Genomic DNA, 25,394 nt, shown 5'->3' with positions numbered 1-25,394 from the left:
TCGCCAGCAGCAACGCCACGTTATACTCACCAGTCCACAGCATCTTTCGACTCGGCGCTGCCTCCATAATTTTCTTCGTCGAAACCCAGCACCTGGGGGGAAAACAAAAGGAATAACGAGGTGAGCCGAGAAAACCGACAAAGACAATCTCTTGCCACCAAAGGCTTACCTGCTTTACCACCGGAGGTACTATCCTTTAATTCGCCGCATCTTCCTATGCCGCACCTATAAAGGGAGAGAAAACAGCAAGTTAAACTCATGCAACTTTTACCGGACAGTGTTTGGTAATACAGACTCTTACCTGAACGCCATCAGCTGCCTCCAGGCAATATTCTTTTGGACCCAGCTGCAACCTAACGAGGGAATGGAACAAGAGTGAACATCGGAAATATTGAACTCTTTGAACTTTATAGACACTGGAGTCAATATTCCTCCGGAACTCCTCCAGTACCTTCAAACCAGTGAAGTAACTGGTATACACGCGCCCCTGCATGCCATGCATGCAGGATGGAGAGCTCATCATTTAAAAACATAAGGTGAGGTTACCAAGAGGGGATATCGGAGGTGATTAGTGGGGAGAATGAGAACAGTTGGGGGGGCCATCACTAAAGTCCACGGGTGGCTAAATCCCTTTCTCCACTTGCAGGAGAATACTTCTAGGAGTCCAGCAGACAAGATTAGGCAGGCCAGTCCAGACAGTCATCTCTGCACTACGCATCACGTTGGTGGAGACCGCAGCTGTCTGGGTCCGATCGATGCCCCTGTGGGAACCAGGTGAGCGTAACAGGTTCCCTTGGAACCAAGCTATGCGGTATAGTGTTTTGGGTGTGGTAGCCTAGGAACTACTTTACCTGGACTACTTTTCTGAAGCAATTCAAACCACACCCGATTTGAATGACACGCTTCGCGTTACTTTGCAATCCTGCAACGTGACGCTCATCGTGTTCAGCTGTACCTGCGAACCTCGGAAGAACAGCATCTGAAAAACAAAAGGACATCGTTTAATAGCAGCAGCTTACCTGTAATTCCATCGCTAGCTGCTCTCAGCTCTTGCAAACAGCATCCAAGGATCAGCGAGCCTCCCGGACCGACGGATCTGCAAAAAAGGGAGAAACGGGACATTAGACATTTTACAATCGTGCCGGAAGCTTACCTCACGAGTCGCCCATCGACCAGCATCGCCTTGGGACTTCTTGCTTCGGGTGAGCACCGCAATCTACGGGAACGAAAAGACAACATGTTAGCAAAGGCAAGGTATCGTAGTGCTGCGCATAGCGCCTACTTACCGCATCAAGGCGCTCTCGATGCACCATCATCTACCGGCGAGTCCCAACTCAGCCAACGTTCCACAGTGAACTTCCGCGCACCTAAGGAAAGAGAAAATACATTATTTAAACCAAAGAAAGGCATACAAGCAGAACAGTAATAAGACCTACATGAAAGACTCAAAAGGGCCGGCATCAGTGAAGTAACTAGATCGCACTCGCCCACAAAGGACAACGCGCCCCTGCCAAGAAGGCAGGACGGAGAGCTTGCCAAAACCCATAACAAGGTGAGGAAAGGTCCGGGGAGGGGCTGCGGGCATACATGGTGTTGGGAGGCTCTTACCCCAGTTGCCCAGTCTTGAACATTGCCCACCTATATTCCAGGCAGAACTTCTCCACTGATCATACCTGGAAGCTGCTGAGAAGGATACCAGAGTCCCCACAGCTGGGTGGCGTCCCCGTGGATACCAGGTGAGCGTAACGGGTACTGTCCTGCATCAGTGGATTGATCTTCTCCCTGTCCATCCATTCTTGGGCCTCTTCGGGGAGATCAACGAATAGGGCGCAATTTTTATACAGGACTTGGGCAGGGTACATTAACATATATTTCAAGCCTGCATTGCAGAGCCTTGTCTTGGCAGATGTAAACTGCTCCCTGTTTTTCTGGATTTGAAAGGTGCAACCCGGATACACCGCTACACTTGCAGACGCCCTTTCTATCGTACCACCTTGCTTTGAGAAGGACAAAATCTTTTCTCTGTCTCTAATTCAAAACTTTAGCAATTATCGGTCGCAGAGGTGCTCCTGAGGGTGGTTTTCTGGTGAGGGCCCTTTGCGCTCTCTCAATTGTGAAGCCCTGTGAGAGGTTCCCCAGCCTGATGTCCTGCAGCAACATGTTCTCGATATAAGTCGTAGGGTCAGCCCCTTCTTCCCCTTTTGGTATGCCAACAAAGCACATGTTGTTAACGTCAAGCTCTCCCTTCAGCATCCTCCGCTCTGCAATAGATTGACCTTTTGTTGCAGGATGCGTATTTGAGTGTCCTGCTTCTGTGTCGCCGCCTTGTTTTCCTTCAGTTGTTCCTCCACTGCAGTGGTTCTTTCAGCCAGCTTTCTCACTTCTTGGCGCAGCAGTCCAACATCAAACTGCGTCTATCTTGGAGCTAAGCGCGGTCCTCAATTCCGCAATGGCCTGTAAGATCTGGTAATTTTCATCCCCTGATGCCGGCTTATCACGTGACGTTGCCATGTTGTCTGTGGACGTTTGCAGCTGGATAGCAGTATAGCTGTCGAGTGTCAATTGGTTGCCCTTCATCTTTGGAGCTTTAGGAGGCATTCGGTACACTCCATGCCCTATGGGAGGACTTCCAAGATAGCAGCCCCTCTAATTGTGTCTCCAATAGTGGTGCTCCAAATGCACCGCAAAATGGGGCCTGTCCTTCTCCTTTTCCCTACTACCACAGCTCACTTCCATGGCTTCGTCGTCAGAGAGGGAGGGAAGGATGTAGACGTGGAGTGGTCGGGGTATGTACCCCACAGGCAGGGCCAATTGTCCACCCAATAGGCAGCAAGCCGGAAGAGCCTCCCTCCAGGCCTTCTAATGTGGCTTCGTGGGCAAGCACCGCAGCACCAATGGGCGGCGCTGTGCTGTGATGGCCGCTGCAGTACGTATGGTTGACCGGCAACAGGTACCTTATTTATTTGCCGTGGCCGGCCACTGTGAAATGTCCTTTCACTTCTGGTCTACCTGTGCCCTTTCAGGCGGCTGTTCCTCCCCTCCTGTAACAACATTACAGGGCTGAGTCAGACCTACAGGGGGTGACGCCTCCAGCCAACCAGAAGTTCTTTCCTGGTCACGTTAAGCGACCCGCTCCTTCTTTTCCTACGGTCATCACTGGCACCCGGGCCCCCCGCCTGCATTGCTTGCCATATTCGGCCCTACATAAACAGTTGTGTCCCACTGAGACTGGGTAGCGGAGGTCAACGTACCTGACTGAGGTGCTGCTCTCTGAGGCGCCAATACAAAAAGCTGGGTGTCAGCGAAAACACCTGCGAGTAGTGATAAGTGCACGGGCCAATGGGGTTGAGGAGTTGGCTGTGGCGTGCTCAGGGCAACCGGATGTCTAGGGCTGCCCAATGCCACAGTCCAGTAGTGGGCACAGTATGGCTTGCAGCCAGAGAAAAGTCAGTTTGAGTGCTTTGTTTGTTCCTGTCCTCAGCTGCTTACCAATTCCACAATTCCTCCATTCGCGCAGGGAGATGCTCCAGCTGCACAACAGCAGGGTCTGCTATCTGCGACCATGGGTCAGTTGTGTGGCACCTGGGGCTTCCTTGTGGCCAAACAGTTAGTTTCCCTGCACCCAAGCCTTTGCTTAGTCCGGTGCACGTTTCTTGCTCCCCAGTGTCCACTGCCAACGCGGTCGAAATCCCTCTGATGTTCTGCGGTCCCTGGCTAGTTTTTATTCTTTCCACGAGCCACCGCCTCTCTCTCAGGGCTTAGCTATGTAGCCCTCGTCCAGCAAACTATGGTTCCTACAGCCTCGAAATGGGTGATGCTGCCGGTGGGGGATTTTGTGCTCCACAACGTTGTTCCTCGCCAGTTGATGTCACCCTCTGTCACAGGGCACAGCTAACTTGCACAGGTGATGCGGCGTAAATTTTCTGCTCTGCTCCAGTTTTCCCAGCTGCTGGCCACGGTTCCGGAGCTGCAACCGCAACACCCATTACTGGGAGACCCGCATTCCACGACGTGCATGCAGTCTCACTGCCCTTTTCGTTTCTCTGCGCCTTGGTCCCACGGGTGCTGGCTCTCTGGGCCATCTACTCAGGTCTTGCCTCAGTCGCAGGGAGGAATCCAGGCGCAGAGGGTGATCCTGGCCTCCCGCTGCCATTGGCTTAGACGGATCTGCTTTGTTCTCCCTCCGTCCGCCATTTTCATTTCCTCGCTGGCAGCACTTCCATCCATATTGCACCACGTTCCTTTGTGTTCCTTGCTCGGTAAGAGCTCTAAAAGGCTGGCATCTGCGCTACGCCCCTTCCCGCGGATGTGGTGGCTTTTCTGGTCTACATGACCCGCTATTTCTGCCTTTATTCGTCGGATATTGCAGGACCAGGCAGGAGCTCTCCACGAATCAGCCCTACTCCATGGCTGCCAGCCACGCCCTGCAGTCAGGTGGGAGTGATTGTCAGTAATTGCGTGACTTCGCCTGACCATAGTAGCGGGACATGTCAAGTATACTGCTCATGTGTGAGTCTGTTTCGTCCCAGAGCGGGCTGTCCCTGTGGAGGTGTTTGTGAAGGGAAAGGTAGTTCCCACGTATTCTACTTGGTAGGATGGGGTAAAGGTGTTACAGGGGGAGGGATACTGCATCTCGGCGTCCCTCTCCCAAAGACCCCTCACCCAGGTGATCCTCCTGCACTGGTCCACTCCCAGGGTCTGGACCCAAAGGCAAGATCCAAAGGCAATGGCCGTGCCCCGGTCACCTGAGGGAGAGATCCACAGGCACTAGTGGGTGAGACACCGTCTGGTTTCTTACACCTCATCGTCTGCTCCGAACCAGTTAGAGAGAAGGATGAAAAAGTAAGGAAAATTGCCTCCATGCTGATGGTGGGTTCTCTAGCACGCCACCTCTCCTCCCCCACTTTCAAAACAGACCTGAACATTCCCTCCAGGCATATCCATTGCTGTGCTACAGTCAGCTTGGCAACTCCTTAGTGTGAAGTGGGAAGAAAGTGGGCAAAGCAAGAAGAGTGGGGTGTGTAAACTCAGTCATGGACATGATAAGGGGGGAGATGCCGGAGTGCTTGGCCTGCCTTCAGTTTTTGAAACTGATCGTATCTTTTGAAGTGCTTTTCTGACCCTGCTTGCTGGAGTGAGCAGGCATATAGAATCCGGTCTGAAGGAGGGGGGCTAAATATTGGAGTAGCACAATCACTATAGGTGTGTATTCTTCTCTAGTGTTGCTTTAGATTTCTAAACCCAGCAGCCTCATGGGTGGGTCTCCTTCCTGACCCCTTTCTATACATGGATACCTATATCATCCAGTTGGACTGGATCCTCTCTGATGTTAACATGTTGTACTTGTTTCTGTTATTGATATTTTTTTCTTTCTGATTTTCTTTTTTAGGAGCAGAAGTCAGACTCTCAGCTCAGAGACTAGCCTTGAGGAGAGTGGAGTCTTTGAAGGATTGGCCTCCAGCTCTGCCTCACACCAGCAACTTTTCTCTGGACTCACCGGGATCCAATCTGGTGCCATCACAGTGCAGTCGGCCCTGGTCTTGGGGTCCTCAGCCGGAGTTGGCGAGGTCTTCATTCAGATGCCTCCCCCAAGGGATGACGGAGCCCTTCGCTTGGATGGGGGCCCGTACCACCACCACCATCACCACCACCGGCCACAACTGCAGCAGCCCCCAGCGCTACCTCAGCAGCCACAGCACTACCACCAAAACCGCTCCTCTCTCTTGCATGCGGCCACAGACCGCCATGGACACACGGAAGAGAGTAGTGAGGAGCCTGGCACCCCAGCGCCTGCCCTGTCCGAGCTGAGGGCTGTCATCTCTTGGCTACAAAAGGGGCTTCCATTCATACTAATCCTGCTCGCTAAGCTCTGCTTTCAGCATAAGCTAGGTGAGTCCATTGTAAGCCTAGTGAATGCTTCATGACCCGCTCACCAACAGGGGTGTGGACATGTTTCATTTAAAGAATGCATATATTACACTTTTTCTATTTACAATGTGCTTTTGGTTTACATTGTTTAGCTCTTAAAGTGCAGACGATTAAGGAGCTTACCAGGAAGTTTGATAAATTGCCCGCAGGTGGCCCTGGCAAAAGAAATTGGAGTTTGGGTCCCTTACCCTGTTTAGTACTCTATGCATCACACGGTGATGGTTAATATGATGCATTACTAGTGCTTCTGTTAGCTGTTTGGTTGAAGGATACATATATGGACTTTCCTAAAATGCAGAATTCTAAATTAGTTGTGACCTGCCTTCTGCTTTTACAAGTCTAAAAACTAAAGGGAAGACAGAAAAGCTGATTGAATTTAGAAAAATCTCAGTTTCTGCACATGGAGCATAGGTAAGGGCTCAGGGGAAGGTTTGACTGATATGGCAGCCACTTTAAGAATGTTGCTCCAGACTTGTATGTGAAATGTAAAGCACTGCATGTTTTTCACTTCGTAGCTCATACTTTTGGAAGTTTTTCTGACTACTGCCGGCCTTATAAAATGGGCCTATGTACATATCAGAAAATGAATACATTTTTTCACTCTGCATTGCGTGGGTCTATAGCACAAAAGGTGTTCGGCTCTGACCTCTAACCACCTCCCTATCCCCACCCATTCACACCGGATGTCTTGCTAACGTGTTCTGCTCAATACGTGGCTTGCACCTGTGTGTATATTGCAAAATGAATTCCTTTGGCATCCCAATTAAATATTATGTGGGTCTGTAGCACAACTGGCGTTGCAAAACTAATTTTCCACTCTAACCCCCATCATCCCTTGTATTCCTGCTCACACTATCCCTTCCCTCTACCAACTGCAGGAACCCCTGCTCCTCACCCCAGCCCCTTTCCCTCCCATCTAACCCAAACTCCCTCCATTCCACATTCCGCTCGACCACCCCACCGACCCACCTCTACCCAATGTCCACTTACATCTCCACTCCTGCTACTAGCCCATCCTGTCCTCTTTCAGTGTCCACATATTGGATAGAAGAGGTTTTGCACTGTATTACATGCAAAAAGTCCTCTGCGAAATATGTAACGCTCATCTTTTAAACATCTAAACACAGCACATCTGAAGTGTTCGGTATCTCTCAGCCACCTTTTACCACATCCCCTTTGCTTAATGTTGATGGTAGCTTATAAGAATTAAAATGCCACATCACTTTTTTTGTTTCATGAGGACTTGCACACCTTGATAACCTATAATTCACTCTTATCTCAAACCGAACAAGAAATTAATCTGGGGGTTCTCCGATTTGATGTGATTTTGCAGCAACTCCCCTTTTCCCACTGTCTGTACTTTTGTTTTACCATTTCTAAATTCATTCTCCTTTTCTTCTACTTTTCTCTCTAAGCCTTCCATTTGTCTGTTTTTTGTGTTTTTTGGCAGTCTGTTTCTCATACTGTTCGTGTTGTCTGTTTAACTGTCTGTTCCTATTTTTAATATGTCCATATATCTAAATTTGTAACGGGTGAGGCATTCACCCGCTGGGGCTGAAATCCCACGGAAGAGGGTGGGGGGGGTAGGTAGTGGGGTGTTGGGGCTGAAATCCCACGGGAGGGGGTCGGTGGGGTCAGGGGTGTGAAGGAACAATGGAGGGTTCGGGGTATGAAATCCCTGAATTTCTTTTTTTTTAACGCATTTTAAAGGTCTCAAGAGAAAAAACATGCTGTTTCTACCATCAAAAGAAAATCGGGCATTGTAAATCAGTCTTATTCTCTTGAGACCTGTAAAATGAGGTCCTTTCACATAGAACCGTAAAAAGCCCACAGGGCTTCAGTCGCCTCCACAATTACCTAGACATCATGCAGTGCTGGATGTTGACTGGGGTAGGCAAACTTAACCCATCCAAGACAGAATTTTTACTCATCAGTCCTGCTGCTAAAATTGTCAGTGGCTCAATGATATGTCCCTGGCAGCAAAATCCTTAGGCTTCACCATTGACAGCAGCATGTCCTTCCAAAAAACACATAGCCAAGAAGGCCCAAACAGTCTGGCTCCAAATCACTACCCTTCGGCAAATCAAGCCCTTCATCCCGCCGAAAGGAGTTTGTTTGTAGTGCAAGTCCTTGAGGTCTCGCACATCGATGGGGCAAATGCCCTCCTGATGGAGCTCCAAGCTGCACACTTGGCTCACTTAAAAGCAGTCCACCACGCTGCTGCACATCTAATGAAAGGTGCATGGAAATTTGACTCCATCGCCTTCCTCTTACGCAAACTACATTGGCTTCCTCTCCAGGCCAGGATACTGTTCAAAACTGCATGTATCATCTACGAATCTGTCACGACTAGTAAACCAGCTTACCTAGTGGCTAAGCTCCATATATCTGGTGGCACATGCTCCTAGCACAGAAAACCGATCAACCAGATGAAATCGGAACCCACCCGCAAAGAGCAGTCCCGCAAACAATCCTTCTCTTGCTATGCACCCACCCTCTGTAATTCGGTCTTGATATCTGCTTGGAATGCCCCAACAACTTTCCAATTTCGCAAATCTCTCAAAACGTGTCTTTCTCAACAACACCTAGCCAAGGACTAATTCCAATGGTTGTACATACCAATGCACAGACCGTAACTAACCGTACTGCGCTACTGTTAAAAAATACCAGCGCATACCCACACCGTGTACAACACTCCACTGCTCTTGAGCTAGGTCTGCGCTTTTAAACAATAAAAATAAAATCATTTCTTGGCACTGTTAACCATAAATGGCTGAGGTGCATTGGCAAACAATTGATTAAGTTATTGTGAGGGGGGGGCAGAGCCTGGTTTTAATAAGACTACAACATTTAAGAGCTCTAGGATGGTTCTAATGGAGAAAGACAGATTTGTAATGAATGGCCTGGCATGGAGATATTCTTCCTTCAAACTGGTACAATGAAAGCAAGCTGATGACCGGCGTTCAACAAGATTGAGTGACTCACTGAATTTTTTCAGAAAGGATGAGTGGCCTTTGTGAATGAATCAAAGTGCCTTCAACTGAAATTTGGAGAGCAGAGAGAGCCAGTGCAAGCATCTCAGTGCGGGAGGCCGGTGATCGTGATGGCCAAGCTTAAGAGAGGCGAGTTGCCATGTGAAGAAGCCTCTGTAATTTGTAGATGGCTGACATGCTAGTGCCTATAAAATAAGCCTAATGCAACTAGCGAAGATGGTCTTTGATCTGACAAAGGTGTGTAGCTTGTGGGAGGGAGCGGTCTGATGAATAAGATAGTGAGTGGTATGGGTTTTGGTGAGGCCTCGTCCTCTGCTGGGCTCTAAGCTGCCGATGCCTGGCGTTATGAGCAAAGCCACAAACGGCAAACATCAACAAAAAAATACATTCTTCCAGCATTTAATAGTAGCCTATAAATCAAGAAAGTAATGTTTGTTTTGTACCCATCCACTTGCCTAAAAATCGAGGTCCAAAAAGAATTTTCCTAGAAGCCAGATGCATCTCGATGCACTGCCGCTCTTAAGCTCTTGTGATAGTAAGGAAGAAACAAACTGATGCTTATCTATTTAATTCATTCGCAATTCGATGGGAAAAGTCCAAATAATCTTTTGTCTTGAAACCCGATCCTAACTTGAAGCTACACATTAACTTCAGTGGCTCACATCTAAGAGAGAATAGCTTTTTGGCCATTTCATACATTTCCCCCTTACCGACCTGACTCTTCCAGTGGCTCCTCATTGCCTTTCTACCGCTTCAGCTGCCATCTCCTACTTACTAGCAGTGGCAGCTCGTCCATAATGGATGAGGGGAAGCTGACCCACCAGCCCTTCACCCATTATGGAGGAACCATCCCAATGCCATCCCGCTTCCTCGGCTGCTTTTTGCAGCTGAGGGTGCTTTCCTGATCTGGCTGAACTATCAAAGGGAAATCTGAGTTTCCCTTTGATCCTTCTGTTCCCCATCTGCGCATGCTCAATGAGCCATGCAAGGCTGGGGGCGTTTTGCTTCCCCAGCCTTGCAGAGCCCATTGGGATGCTGGCTGGCAAACTGCATGTCTGTATGTGTGAGGGGGCGCTTCTGGCCTCCCTGCACATACCAATGGAGCAGGCTGGAGCAGGGCGTTTAATCAACAATGCTCCAGGTCCTGCGCGCATGTGCAGGAACCAAGAAGATCTTGCTTCCTGATTCCTGTTTGTGCTACGCGGGAGCTGGAGCACTGGGAGGAAGCGTCATTAATGGGGAAAAAGGTACATTTGTTAATTATTTAAATGTGTATGGATGTGTATATGCTTGTGTTATAAATGTGTATGATGATTGGCGCTTGTGTGGATGAACGCAAGTGCCTGCTGCTTGTGAATGATGTGGGAATGTGTTTGTGCTGGGCCCAGGAGCAGATTTTAAAAATGCCTTTGTTGCACAACCCTCCACTGCCCCCCCTCGTCCAACCCACCACCCCCACCCCACTCACCAAACTCCGTTCCCCTTCTGAAGCCCTCAGTGGGCCAGGGGACAGGGATGGTATTTTTTTACTGGGCATCTATGATAGATGCCTAGTAAAAAATACCAGTCCCCTGGGATTCCCAGCGCCTCGCATGTAATGTCATGCCTGACTCCTGTACCCCCCCAGCACCTTGCATGCACACATAATTATCAGTTCATACAACATGCATGCATTGTCTAAGTGCAAGTGCAATAGAGAGCTATTGTCAGTATGTGTTTGATGTAAAAGTGGAAAAACAAGAGTGGCAGGAGAGAAGCCCTCCTGATAGGAAGCATTCAGGAGGAGAGGAACATAAACTGCAGTACATATGGCAATCACAAGAGTGGAGCAAACGGCACCAATGTGTATCATGTCTTCCCAGAAGTAGTAGTAGATTTTGATGTTGTTAAAAGTCAGACTTTAGAACTGTGAGATGAAAACTTTACCACAGAGGTACTTGTAGTAGTGTTAGGAACTTTTAGTGCTGGCAATCGAGTATACCGGGCAGGGACCCTTTTAGTGGTAGTCCTGGCAGGTTAGTGGACCAGGAAAAAGTAATTCAAGTACTGTGTTATGGTTAAAGGTTGTGAAGAAAAAGAAAGTGGCAAATCATGAACTGTTGGGGAATCCTCCTGACAAAACATTGTTGTTGATGCAACAAATTGTGGAAGTGTTTGTTTCATAAGAAGATGAAGTTGTGTTGAACTCTGCTACACATGGACAGATAAAGACTTGTCTAGTTGGACTGTTAGTCAAATTCCAAAAAAAGACTTTTTGGAGCAAGAAGAACTGTATAATCAGAATCTTTCTATTTTCAACTTTTGAATGAAAGTCCTGCTTTGAATCTGGGAAAGGGGAACTAACCCAGGTTACAAGGATATACAGTTATCGGGTTTATGTTGGACATAACTGTTATTTCTGTTAACTTTGAATTGCCATGTATTCCCTTTGAGTTTGTATGTATAAGTGTTAGGGACAGATTCATTTTGTTAGTCTTTCCTTTTAGTTTATTTTGATGGGCAGGGAAATCCTCTTCAGGGTAGGGATAGTGAGGCGTTTGTCAAACCCCCTTGAGTTAATAAAATGGCATCTTATAAAAAACCTTTACTAAGAGGTCCGCCTCCCCTTTCTTCCCTGTGAGTTATATCCCTGAGTGCTAATACAGGGATCCAAATTAAGATTGTAGAAGCAGGAGCTAAAAGCATCTCCTGGGTATCGAGCATTAACTAGTGACCACTGGGGAATGCATAGTTAGTACATAGAGTTCTGCAAATCAAACATCCACATACAATGCAGACTTTTTCTGCATAATGTATGACCCCTTACACTTTAAATGTCGTAAAAGTGTCCTCATTTCTTTGAATAGATTGTCCCAAACTCACAGAGGTAAATTCACATAAGTGTGTTTGTTTGGCTTCAGTTGGTTTGGGGAGCAAAAAGTAGCTCCTGGTAGCAGTTCTCAAGCTAGTAATAAGATAGAGAGGAGTAGACGCACTGCTTAGTTAATAAATAGTAATGATGTATTACGCAAGTATGACGAAAAATGCAAATTATTTAAGTGTGCAGTGGAGAAAAGGACGACTTTGACACTGAAAGATGTTAAGCTAATTGCAAAAGAGAAAGTGTCCACAAATTGATGGACACTTCCGTCCCCTGCACACCCTTGTACTGGTAAAGGCCAGTTAGAAGTTAGAAGAATTAATCGTGTAGTTCATTCTGTTATTGATGTTAGTTGTAATACTCAAACAGGTGCTCATTTCTTGAAACTTTCACAAATAAACAATATTTCAACAAACAGAATTTAATACAAAAATGTATAGAATGGTACAGTAAGCCCAATACGTTTCGGGAAATATCTATCCTTTCATCATGAGCAAATTAAAGTTCAATTAGGTGTATTCGGAAAGTCATTCTTCTAACTCCAAGGTGGTCTACAAGGTAAGTAGAAAGTTTGTATCAGTATGTTACAAAGTATAATGTTAGATAAGCTTATAATGATGAAATTAATGAAGAATGTACCTGTGTCATGGACTGTTCCAAAAGAGAACGTTCAATTGATGCCAGTAGCCTCTTTAGATTCAGTCTACTCTTGCAATGTTAGAGATTCTGTATTTAACCAAAATTAAAGCTTGAACAGCAATAGATACCTCTTATATGGTAGTCGCCAGGAGGACAAATGTGCAGATGACCTCTTAAATCAACCCGTGTTCAACCCCCGGTTTGGATGTTATCTGTGAGAGTATAGAAAAAATAGGTCTCGGTTTCCAGTCAGCACCTGTCCTGCAATGATAACTTGTAATGTGACCAAAGGGTTCTTACCCTATTCCAAAAGTGTAGATGGAACTTTTTCCAGTTTCGTAGTGTAACAGAGCAGTTGCAGCGTCCTGTGTTTAAGACGGAGGACTTGGTTCTAGTGGGGTGTTCAGAATTCGTTCTAATCTGATGTGATTTATTAAAAAGAGTAAATTTACATAAACGGTACATTTGTCCGCATGATTTTGCGGCTTCTGGTAACTATGCAAATACATAGTTGGCTACAGCGTGCATTTTAGCAGTCTGGTATGTGCCTGTAGGACCCCAGATGAAAATAAAGTCCGTAGAGGACCCAAGTGTGATACAATGTAAGCTTTAAAGAATTACTTAAGTCTGATCATGTAGTCACCCTAAGCGGGTGATTCTGGATGTAAGTTTGTCGAAGTAAAAACGCGTAACCGGATTGTATCACAGGGTGCCATTGGGTTGTATGTGAAATGTAGTGTGATACTCCTCAGAACTTGTACAATTGACATTAAACCAATGCATACTAACAGATGATGATTATCTTCAACATTTATATTAGAAAACCTCCTTCGTAGGTTGGTAAGGAGTACAGTACATAATTATAAATCCAATTCAAGCCAATGTAGTTGTAATTAGTCTGCCATTCAATTGAAGAATAACAATTGTGTTGGCTCACAGTCAAGTGTGGTGCTGATACTGTACACCGTAGACTCAATGGAACATTCTAATAACATACAACATGTTGTGAACAATTACCACTCAGTAGAATATTGCTGTTTAATTCATTATTTATATTCTGATAAGCCTGTGACCTGAGTATCTATAGGTCATTGGACAAGGGTGTTTAAAATGTGTACAGTTTGACTGGTGCTTTTATATAAATGCTGCTAGTGAATATTCTTCATTCAGGCCGATGGGGGCCATAGCATTTAACTTATGTATCCAGAACATTTCTCTTTTTGCTACTGCTGAATTCATATCACCCCCTCTTGGCTGGGTTTTGGTGGTTTCCAATACCAAGGGCCACATCACGTGTTGGGCGGTAGCCCTTAAATGCGGCGGTAACACTATTACTGCCGCATTTAAGGGTCTGCCCAATTTCGAGTCTGGCAGCATTTAATGCACCAATTTGACGCCCATTTTCGGGTGCAATTGGCAAGCGCTAATTGCGCCGAAAATGCCCCATTGGGTCCAATAGGGAATGGGCAATACCCATTACCGCCCAACCCTTGATCCGGCGCTAATAGCGCTGGATCAGTTGGCGGTAACGCTATTAGCCCGAGCGGTATCCCGGCGGTACTACCGCCGGTATACCGCACAAATTGTGATGAGGCCCCAATTATCTTAGTTGTGCCACTGAGTGTCGCATTGCAGTGAAATGTCTTGACGACCGGGGAAGTCTGATTATTTGTCCGTATGTTGGATTTATGCTCCATCAAACAGTTCTCAAGCTAGCCAGGTTCTTCTAGAACACATCAGGAGCTAAATAGCTCCCAGCTCCCCTCAATTCCGACCCCTCTTATATCAATAATGTGGGTACGGCAGGCGATACTGAATTGTAAATGCCCACTGCAATCATAAAAGATCGTACTTTGAGATGAGCGTTGAACCATGGCACTCCAAACTCTACATTAATGAGCTGTGTGTAAAAATGGGTACAGCACATCGTTGTGCCTCATTTCTCCCTCAAATCTCCACATCTTCGCAGTGCACTTTTTGGTTCGTATAAGACAGACGATCAACTTTGGGATCGATGAAAAAGTGGCAAACCGTTGCAAATAGCAATTTGTTGCATTTGTGACACTTTGAATAGTACCCAAGGGTGAGTTTATTGGTAAAATGTGTTGCAACTTGTGCATTTTAAACAATATTAGTTCAGTAACACTGGTCAAAACTACTAGCTGCATGGTGAAGGAACTCGTCAAACCTTCCTCCCTGTCTCTCCTAGCTCAACACAAACCATTTTCAGAAATAATCTTCGTACTGTTGACATCTGTCTTTCTTCCTTCTCTTCTCCCATCTCATCCTCCCCTGGCCACCTTTTCCTCTTTTCCCATTCACTCTGGGCTTTCTAATCTCAGTAATGTTCTTTGTTCCACACTGTACTTGTTTTATCCATTGTGCCTCTTTCGACTGTCAGCCAACCCTCCTCGACCATGGCTGATGCCAGGACTTCGCTCTCTTCGCTCCTTACATAGACACGTAGTGTGTCTTCAGAAAAACAAGTTCTTCCCCTGACCATTCCTCTCTCTTTCTTTCACTTGTTCTTTGACTCTGCTCTTGTTGCTGCTAATAACATACTTTTCTAACCTTATTACCTCATACTCTCCTCACCCTCAATGTCTTTTTCACCTCATTAATGGCATACTCTCTCCTCCTCCTAATTCGTTTATTTTGTCTTCTCTCTACCTCTGACTTTGCTAATCTCTTCATCTCTAAGTTTGAGCTCTTAGAATCCTCCTCTCTACCAGTTCTACTTCTTCTTTTATCCTACCCTCTCCTTTCCTCTTACTCATTGCTGAATCTGATACTGCTCCTTATCTCGCTCCAGCTCACCACACCTCCTCTCGTCTTGATCCTATCCCTTCCCCTCTTGTTTCCTTACTTTCTCTTTTTAATCTTTCCCTATCCTCTGCTACTTTCCCCACAGAATTTAAGACGGCAGTGATACTTACTCTTCTGAAAAAAGTTCTCTGGATAGCTCTGCACCCTTGAGCTACCGTCCTATTTCTCTGCTTCCTGATCTCTAAAATCTTGGAGTGTGTGGTCTATATTCAAGTGTCCTCCTATCTCGATCATAAATCTCTTCTTTAACCCAATCTGGATTCTGGCTAGTTTATTCTACTGAGACGTCCCTTCTGTCTCTCTCTAATTCTCTCTTCTGTGTTAGGCACTCAAAACTTTCTTCTATTCTCATTTTACTTGATCATTCAGTGGCTTTTAATACCATGGACCACTGTACCCTCCTGTCCACGCTTTGTTCTTTGGGTTTCTCTGGTCCCGGTCTTTCTTAAGTTCAAGTCATGACTGTCAATCAGTCTTTCTGTTTCTTGGGGTGGCTCTTTCTCCTCTTCGTTTCCTCTTGCTCACAGGGTTCCTCAAGGCTCAGTCTTGGGTTCTGTGAGAAACCTGAGGGTGTTCTCACTTTTTTGCCCCCACAATCCTCTCCTCGGGTGGCCAGGGAAAGGCTGGAACTTCGGATCCTGACCCTGGGGGTGGATATGCGAGGGAGGATCACCTGGGAGGAGTCTTGGGGGCAGGAGGTGAGAACCCACTAGGAGAGACACAGTATCCCCCATTTCCCTTTTCTCATGAAACCGATGTTTCCCAAACTTTGATGGGCTATGTTAAGTCTTGCTCACCTCCCCTCCACCCCCCTCATTTCCAATAAACACTGGGAAGAAGAAGAGGCAACTGAGAGCAGTGGAGATTACCTCTGAGAAACACTTTAAGAAGCAGAGGAAAGACTAAAACCACCCACCACTAGGTTGTCCCACTAATAAAGCCAGGCAGGGTCAGGCAATCGAGCACAACCTGACACATCTGACTTCACTTAACTCTAGCTGGGAGTATAAAATCAGCAGCCGGAAACAGCATTTTGAACATCTTGCAGCGAGAGACTCGACTAGCGACTGAGAGGCTGGGGAAACAGGATTGCGAGCTGGATGAGACCAGGCCTTTTTTTTGTTGAGGGAGGACAGGTGGGCACGGGTGGAGGATGGAGCACTTCGAGGAAGAATGTTGAGGCGCATGTGGGACGCGTAGGGTTGCTACTGGAGTGGTGGCCGTTTTTGGAAAGGCTGTGTGTGAGTGACACACTACTTGGTTGTTGGTACGTGTGTAGTAGGTGTCCCTGCCCTCTGATATGAGTGGGCAGGGGCAAACGCTGGAAAAGGCAGCCGCGGGACAGGGGTGGGGGTAATAGATGGTGTAAGGCCTGCTCCTGGTAGGGGTGATGCATTGGGTAGTAACGGTACCCTGGGGTCTTCAGGGGTTGGTGCTGGTGTATCTGACAAGGGGTCCCTAAGGACTGGAGGGGGAGATGTGGGAAGAAAAGTTGCAAGGGTGATGGTGGTAAAGGGAAATTGGGTGTGAGTGGTGGTCGACAGTTTCTGGTGGAGGGCGGGAGCCGGTGTTGGACGGGTAGGAAGGGGGGGGTTGCATGAGGATGACAGTGGGTCACTACTAGGGCAGTGGGGTTCTGGTGATGGACAGCAGTGTGTGAGTGGGTGTGAGTCTGGGGTTGAATCCATGGAGGCAGCGTTGGGTTGACAGGTGGTGATAAAGTTGATAAAGTCGGCAAAGCCAGATCAGGATCTTAGTGGAGTTAGCCCTTTTGTGTTATCAGAGTGGGTCCGGAAAGGGATTAGTGCTGTGCAGCCTGACCAGGTAATCAGTGGGGGTGTTTGATGGTTAAGGGTGTGGGTGAAGTGACCAGGAACAAGGCATTGAATTTGGGATGTCTTGGTGGACATCCTTTTTCCGTGTCAGAACAGGGCAGTGCGGTGTGTAAGGGGGTGATTTATGGGGCACCTCTCTGCGTGCATGACAAGAATATTGTGTGTTCCTTGCAGGAGTTGTTGGTTTTGGAGGTGTGGCGGTTGGGTAGGAAAGATCCTGATGGGAGCGTAATTTCTACGACAGTGGCTATTCAGTTTAGGGGGAGTGAGGTGCCGGAGCACGTGTTTTTCGGGTTTCGGCATTTTCAGATGAAGCCCTATGTCCCAGCCCCTCTTCGGTGCTATAGGTGTAAAGAGCATGGCTACATGGCATGGTCTTGTAGGAGGGAAAGGAGGTGTGGCAAGTGTGGTCGTCCCCATAAAGGAGTGTGTCTCGGAAGGAGTGTGTCTCGGTATGTACACCAAAGTGTTGCAATTGCGGTGGGGATCATGCTGCTTCCTTTAGGGAGTGTGTTGCACAGGTGGAGGCCTGTAAGTTTGCGAATACGAAAGTGACCCTTAACATCAGTTATGCTGCAGCAGTTCAGAAGGTGCGGGCGGAACAGGTGGTGGTGGTGGGAAGACCTACTGTAATGGTGAAGCAGGTGCAGGTGGGGGGGAGGTTCAGTCTTTGAGGGTTGAGGTTGTGGTTGGTGGGGGTGTCACTATTAGAATGGCGGTTTTGTTGTTTTATTATCGCAACTATTAATATGATGGCTGAGTGTCAGTGGATGTCGGACAGGTTACAGGTGGAGGTGAAGGCAGCGAAGATGTATCTAAAGATTTGAAATCTTACAGATAAGGATGTTCATAGGTTGATGAGTGTTGGTAACGTCCCCTGTGAGGGTTCAAGGGTCTGAGGCTGTGGCAATGGAATACGAGGAGTTTGTTGGCGAATGGGCAGGAGTTGAAGAAGGAGTTGTTGAGGGTGGGTGATGTTGACGTTGTGTGTGTTCAGGAGACGTGGTTGAGAGAGGATATTACTTTTCACTTTCCGGGGTATGTGTTGTTCAGGAAGGATCGAGTGGCGGGCCGTGGGGGAGGGGTTTGCATTTTGGTGAACAATGGTATTCAATGTTCTGTCCTTGAGTTTGGAGGGGAGTTGGAGATGATTGGTGTGAGGTTGTTTGTGGGTGATGTGTTGGTGGTTTTCAATTTGTACAGTCCGTGTAGACCTCTTGATGTGAGGGCATTGCAGCAGGTCTTGATGCAGAGTGGCACATATGTTTTTTGTGGTGATTTTAATTGTCACAATACGTTGTGGAATAGTGCTGTGACAGATGTTAATGGGGCTAGTCTTGAATTGCTGGCTGAGTGTGGGCTTGTTTTATTGAACTCGCCGGGGTATAGTAGGACTGATGTTCATACCGGTATGGGGTCTTGTCTGGACTTGACCTGGGTCTCTGCTTCTTTAGTTTCTAAGTGTGTTTGGAAACTGAGGACGGATGGGGAGATGGGGAGTGATCATGGGTATTTTTCCGTAGAGGTAGATGCCAGGGTGGTGAAGTTGGCAATTCCTGGCCCGAAGGGTTGTAACTTCCATAATTTGGATTGTGTGAAGTTTGGAGAGGGGTGTAGCAGGTTGATGGGTGTAATGGGCTCGGGTGATGCCCAGGGGGTGGGGCTGCCACCCACTGTGGATGAGATGGATTTGGCTCTGGTAGACATCTTTCAGAGTGTTGTGGCGGAACTGGCCCCGGCTCGAGTTAAGCTCTTCTGGGAACCTGAGATTCTGCGGGGGGCGTCGGATTGTACAGGGACTGTTCCGGATAGGAAGAGGAAGTAGCAGAAGGCCATGCAGATATTATCGCGTATAAAAAGGCTAGGGCGCTGGTGCAGAGGGTGATTTGGTGTCATAAGCGGGTGTATTGGAGGAATTTTTGTGGCACTCTCTCTAGTGATACTTGTATGTCGAAGGGGTGGGTTCGGCATATGTCCGATTTCAGATGGATCTCAGATTTCAGTGATAACTGATGATGGGTGTGATATGGTGGAGGATGGTGGTAAAGTGGAGGCACTGGGTAAGTATTTTGTGGGTGTGCACAGCACAGAAAATTATTCTCTGGTGTCCAGATGGAAAAAAATTGCAGAGTTTTTGGCTGTTAATCAGGGTGTGCTGAATGTTGTGTACAATTGGACATCAGTATGGATATGCTCTTCACTTTGAGTGAGTTATGATATGATAATTTATTTATATCGCGCTCGTACACAGGTGTTTAGAGCGCGACAGGCAAAGGGAGGGGAACAGGGGAGAAAACAAACAACGATCTTACTAGGCCCAGTGACATTGAGAACGCACAAGTGCATGGGGAGGGAAAGGGGGAAATTGCATGGGAGGGGGGAGAAATTGGAAAGTGCAGAGCATAATAGAGGACAAGATAAATAATAAGTAAATAAATATGGTGATCCAAAACGGTGGAAGTGCAGCCTGTGAGTGGTCAAGTGCAAGGTTAGTCAGATAGGGAGTATCTGATAAGTGCAGAAAAAGAGTGGGGGGGCTGTATGGCTTCAAATACAGGCCCCAGTGCGAGGGGTGGCCAGGAAGAACTGCAGGAGGGTGCCAGGGTGAGCAGGTACCTGGGCTCGAAGGCCAGAAGGTGGCCAGGTGCAGCATTGCTGAGAGAGAAAGCAGATCAACAGGGGAGAAGAGGGACAGAGGCGAAGAGGAAGGGCTTGAGCCTCTGGAACCATAGATGGTTCTCTTAAAGTTTCAAGGTGGCAGGTAGGCAGTTCCAGAGGGAGGCCCCCGTAGAAGATAAGGATCTACCACAAGCTTGTTTCTTTGAAAAACGGCTGGCCCTGAGGGAGTTTGAGGAACGAAGGGCTGTGCTGAGGGGGCGACAGGACTCTAGTCTGGGTGAGGATAGGGTGCATTATATATTTTTTAGCAGCATTTGCCAGATGTTTTTTTATGCAGGAGGTGTAGCGGCTGTTCAATGTAGTGTGGGGTCATGCTAGATTGCCTTGTTGATGGAAGGAAGAATGCTGTCCTGCCGATTCTGAAATTGGGGAAGCCGGCTGGTTTGTGTGGGTCCTATCGGCCCATTGCTTTGACAGACATTTGTTTTGTGCAAGGTGATGGAATGGCCGTCTGGTGCATTTGGAGTCGGGGCAGCGGGTGAGCGTGTTTCAGCATGGGTTCCATAAATTTAGATCTGTGATGGATGCAGTTGTGGCGTTGGTGACCGATGTGGAGGAGGCCTTGTCCTATCGGGAGATGGTGGGGGCGATCTTTGTTGAGAAGGCGTATGATATGGTGTGGAGGGATGGGTTGCTATTTGTGTTGCGAGAAAAAGGTTTTCAGGGGAAGATGTTTTCAGGGATTAAGGATTTTCTGATGAATAGGGTATTTCGGGTGCGAGTTGGGGATGTGTTGTCCAGGAGTTTTTGATGCAAACTGGGATGCCCCAGGGTAGTGTTATCAGCTCTATTTTGTTTCTTGTATCGGTGGATGGCCTCATAGAGAAAGTTCGGGTGGGTGGTTGTCCGGTGGGATTCTATGCAGATGGAGTGATTTGGTTTAGGGTTACGGTAGGTGAACTGATTCAAGGAAAACTGCGGGAGGTTTTGGAGGTAATGGAATGGTGGTGTCAGGCTTGGGGTTTTAAGGTGTACTCCTCCAAAACGGTGAGTATGCTGTTTAACGGGTGGCGTAGTGGTCAGTTTGGATCTCAAGTTGAGCGGGATGTGTTGGTTCGTGTGTCAGAATTCCGGTCTATTGGTGTGCTCTTGGATGTGCGCCTGTCATGGAAGTTGCAAGTGGAGAGGATGGTGGGGAAGTGTAAAAGGTGTCTTACTTCGTTGAAGGCGTTGCCTGGTCAGGAGTGGGGTGGAGGGCAGAGGAGTATGCGGATGTTGTATGTGGGATTGTTTAGGAGTGTGCTGGAGTTCGGAGTTCAGCTGCAGAGCAGTTATAGTCTGACTCAGTTGGATGGTGTCCAGGCAAGGGCAATGAGGATTGTGACTGGGACGGTTCGGTCATCCCTCACAGAGGCTGTGCAAATGATGGCAGGGATGTTGACATTGGATATGAGATGGGAGGAACCAAGTGCTAGGTATTGGTTGCGATGTAAGCCCCTCAGTGTGTGGCATCTTGTGAAGAAGTGTTGTTAATTGGTTGCATGCCTATAAGAGTGGAAGTTGGCAGAGGAAAGGGGGGACTTTTGGGTTCCATGCGGACAGGCTGGTGAAACGATTGGGGGTTGGAGGTGGAGGGGTTGTGTATGGTGGAAGATGTCGATAGGATGGTAGTACCGGTTTGGAGGCAGCATGATCCAATTGTCTGTTTGGAATTGGCCATGGTGGTGGTCAAGAAGAGTGGTGATTGGGAGGTGATTAAGAGATTGGCAGTGCATTGTGTGGAGGGGAAAGTTGGCGCTCAGGTATATACGGATGGTTCCAGGGATCCGGAGAGGAGCAGGGTTGGTATGGCCTGCTGTTTTCGGACGGATGAGGAGTTTTGGGTGGCTAGGTTGTCAGGTGTATCTGTCTGCACGACCGAGTTGATGGCAGTGCTTCGGATTATTGGGAAACAGTTGGCTACGGTGGTGGTGTTTGTGGTTTTGTGTTGGCTATCAAGGAGGGGAATTTTGATAGGGGGGATATAGTTGTGCTTATTAGCGATTTGAGGAGTGTGTTGCGGCGGGTACCGTGGTGGAGTTGGCTTGGGTCCCCAGTCATTGTGGGTACTTGGGTAATGAGTTAGTGGATCGGGCTGCGTATGGGGTCGCGTTGAGCGGGAGGTGGATGTGGAAGTCCCATTGAGCGTGGCTTAGGTACAGGTGATGGTGCGTGGCAAGATTAAGGATATGTGGCAGGATCGGTGGGATATGAGTTCGAAGGGGCGGCTGTTGTGTGCAGGGAGGTGCGGATTCAGGCATTTGAGGGGGGGGTGGAATTGGCACGAAGGGAGGAAACTATTTTGAATCGCCTTAGGGTGGGTCATGCAGTGTTGGCGTGTTGGAAGTGTATGAGCATGCATCAGCGGCATGTGAGGCTTGCGGTTGTCCGGAGACCGTGGCTCAGTTGGCTCATTATATGTTGGACTGTGTGAGGTTTCATGTGCAGAGGGAATCGCTCAGAGTCAGGATGAGTGGCATTGGGGTGGTTGTATGGGGGTTGTCTGATCTGTTCTGTTGGAAAAGAGGGGTGGAGGATAAACTGTGTAGGTTCTTGCTTCAGTTTGTGCGGGAGACTGGGAAGTGGGAAGAGATCTAGTGAGGATGGTTGGCTGATTGGTGCCTGTCTTGGCGAATATCATCTAGACAGATGGAAATCGCCGGCTCCAGGTTTCTGGAGTCACCCTAACAAGAAGCAGCAGCATTTTGAGCGAGCTGGAACTGCAGAGAGGACCTGGAGAGCCCAGAAGCAGGAGGGAGCAGAAGAAGCTGTGGAGAGAGTCTGGAGGACAACGGAAGGGTGAGGCGCTGGCCCAGTGCCTGTGAGGGGCTGCAGCGGAGCTGAAGAGCTGTGTCTCCCAAGGGCCAGAGAAGGCAGACTGCAGCCTGCTGGCTGTGTCCACTGCAATGCTCGCTTCCCCTGGGCATGTGAAGGGAAGCCCATGTGACTGAGGGGCAGGTGGAGAGACCCTGACCTCAGCCCAAATTCCCAAAGAATGGCCACTAGCGCTGCATTAACTGGGTGAGTCTCGTGACCAGACAAAGGGAGGAACCCGGTAAGCGTGCGTATGTGGCTGGAACGGTAGAAGGACGCATAACGGTTAATGATGGTGAAAGGCAATCTGGGACTTGCAGTTTGGGGAACAGCAAGAGTAAAGAGCCAGAAAATGGAAATGCCCAAGATGAAAACATTTTGGGACTTGCAGTGTGAATGACAACAAGATCCAAAATTACATGAAAATAAATGTGCAAGAGGCATGAGAGAGAGAAAGAAGGAAGAAAAGTCAAGTATCCATTTGCAAGTTGTTTAAAAAAGGAACTGTGAAAACTGACACCAGCTCTACAAAAGTGCAGGGGAGCTGTGTGAGGCTCAAAGGATGAGCGAAGTAGAGAGCAAGTGAAGCAGAGCTGCGCAGCAGGGGAAAAGCGAGCCAAGACCCCAAGAAAAGTGTGTGTACATTGACATGCTGTGAAAGGCCCTGGAAGAACAGTGGCATTTCCTGAAAGTGAAAAAGGAATGGTGAAGAGTTCAAGGCGAGGTCGACTTGGAAGATATGTACAGTTTGTGAACTGGAATAGAGTGCCAGGGGCATGATCCTAAACGCCTGGGTATTGGAGTGGTCCTGCACAGGGCTAAAATAATACTGTGCACTCTCGAAAGTCTCTAGTACCAAGAAGTAAGGCGAGTTGTTTAATTGTTGGGGAAGGGAACCCCATTGTGAACTACTATTGAACTGCTAAGTATCAAGATTGAAGGGGAAGGAAACACCGGAAGAAACCAAAGCAAGAGAGAATCTTGTGACCCCTTTAAGTTGTGAACTGTGAATTGTGAGTTTTCTGAAAGAAGGTTACAAGGAGGGCTTCAGGAGGAAGAAAGCCCTTAGTAAAATGAAGGAACTTTGTTTGGAACTATTGAATTTGAAGAACCTTTGAGAAACCATTTAACCTGTAAATACCAAGTATCCAAATCCCAAGTATCCAAAGCTTGGGGAACAGCTGGGGGACAGCTCCACTACCAGCAGAGAGACTAGGACAAGTGAGCTGCAGAGCTACTGCAGCGCCACTTTGACATTTCTTTTGTTTCACCCCTTTTTTTTATTCAGTCCAATTTGGTGCACATTGTTATAGAAAAGTGAGGGCAAGTTTAGTTTTTGACACTGACATAGGTATTATTTTGATTGATTTAATGGTTCAGGTCACTCCCATTCTAGAGAGAGTTTTTTTTTTTCCTGGATACCTCGCATTCGTTTTCGGAAGAAGAAATAGTTTTTCCATGCAGTCTTCTTGCGTTTTGTGCTAGGTGCAAAGAGTTGTTTATTTTGTCTTTTCGTTTTTTACTTTTTTTAAATACAGTGTGGCCTCTTTGTCCCGATTAAGGTCAGCCGGCACGTGTTTCGACCCATAGGTCCTTTTCAAGGCTATGTAGTATGGTTCCTAGCCCCCTGTGGGGCCCTTGGTGGTGTGGTGTGCTGTGATTAGTCCTGGGGTTATAGCTGGGCTATTGTTAGGCCCTGAATTTCAGTTGATCGCAGCATAGTTGCGTCCACAACGTCCACGCAACAGGGAATTTCTTTGAAAGCCTCTGGCCACTAGGGGCTGGCTAGTCCCTTTATTCCATGTGCCAGCAAACTGCTTGTTTCCTCCCCTGGGCCGCGATGACGTCCGGGATTGTCTGAGGGACAGGTAAACATTGTGAAGAGAAGTACAAAGGTTGGGGAAGGGAGATTTCCCTGAGCTCTAAGAAGTGGAGCTGTTTAGCTGGAAAGTGTTTCAGCAATGTATAAGTATTTGAAGACCGGCAAGGGTCGCCTGTGAAAGTAACTGAGAAGGAACTTTGTGATTATCTGTTTGTTTCACAAGTGTGAAACCGGGTGAGAGAGGCCCGAAAGAATCAATTGAAGAGAACTGTGATGCATATCGAGAATTGTGCAGACTACCCACCTTGAAAGGACTGTGTAAGAACCCCATTCAACTGAACTTGGGGAAGGGAGTGGTGGGCCACTTTCATTGCCATTCGGACATTCTTTTGATACTCCTTTATTTCCATACATTTTACCACACTTAGTTATTATGAAATGTGAGCGCTTGTATAAATTTGTGATAGACTTTTTCCTTTGTTTGACTGACTGACTTGGACCTTTTTATTCGACTTTGATGGTCAAGACTACTCCATTATAGAATTAGGGCCAGCTAGCAAGTCTCCAGCCCCAGTCAAACATAATAAAGGTGTTGAAACATGTATCTTTGTGTCTGTGTCCTTACTTGTGATACCATGCCTGCCTCACAACTCACAAGTCGGTGTGGTGGTTTCAGAGGCTCCCAGGACGTATGGCCTCATGTGTTTTAGCCCCCATCTGGCGAGATTGAAAATGAGATGCACTCATTAACGCTCAGACAGAAATGATCCCAATCAACGGATCCAGACTCTCTCTGAATTCCATTGACATCCGTACGTGATACCCGATCTCCACTGGTGGTCGGATTTCACCAATCTGGCGGTGGTGTAGGGGAGGCATGGTATCACAAGTATGACACTGACACAATGGGTACAATTTGTAAAACCTTTATTGCAATCGTTGGGGTTGGAGAAACTGCTACTTTGCCCTATAATTAAGATCTGAGTAGTCTCATCCTATCCATTAGCTCTGCAGACTCT

At 47.5% G+C, this 25,394-nt stretch overlaps 1 protein-coding gene across 2 annotated transcripts in view; it reads left to right on the top strand.

Annotated features, from left to right (window-relative positions):
* RNFT2 (ring finger protein, transmembrane 2) overlaps positions 1–25,394 on the top strand; it is a 594,232-nt gene that overhangs the window by 132,142 nt on the left and 436,696 nt on the right. For both annotated transcript variants that reach the window (XM_069619214.1, XM_069619215.1), the window contains one exon: positions 5,390–5,889. In XM_069619214.1, coding sequence (XP_069475315.1) covers positions 5,390–5,889 — 500 coding nt within the window. The remainder of the gene's footprint in view (positions 1–5,389; positions 5,890–25,394) is intronic.

This window comes from Ambystoma mexicanum, chromosome 10 (genome assembly GCF_040938575.1).
Source record: "Ambystoma mexicanum isolate Mex_15411 chromosome 10, UKY_AmexF1_1, whole genome shotgun sequence".
NCBI lineage: Eukaryota > Metazoa > Chordata > Amphibia > Caudata > Ambystomatidae > Ambystoma > Ambystoma mexicanum.
Note: the sequence above shows the minus strand (reverse complement) of the source record. Positions and strands in the feature narration are given on the sequence as shown.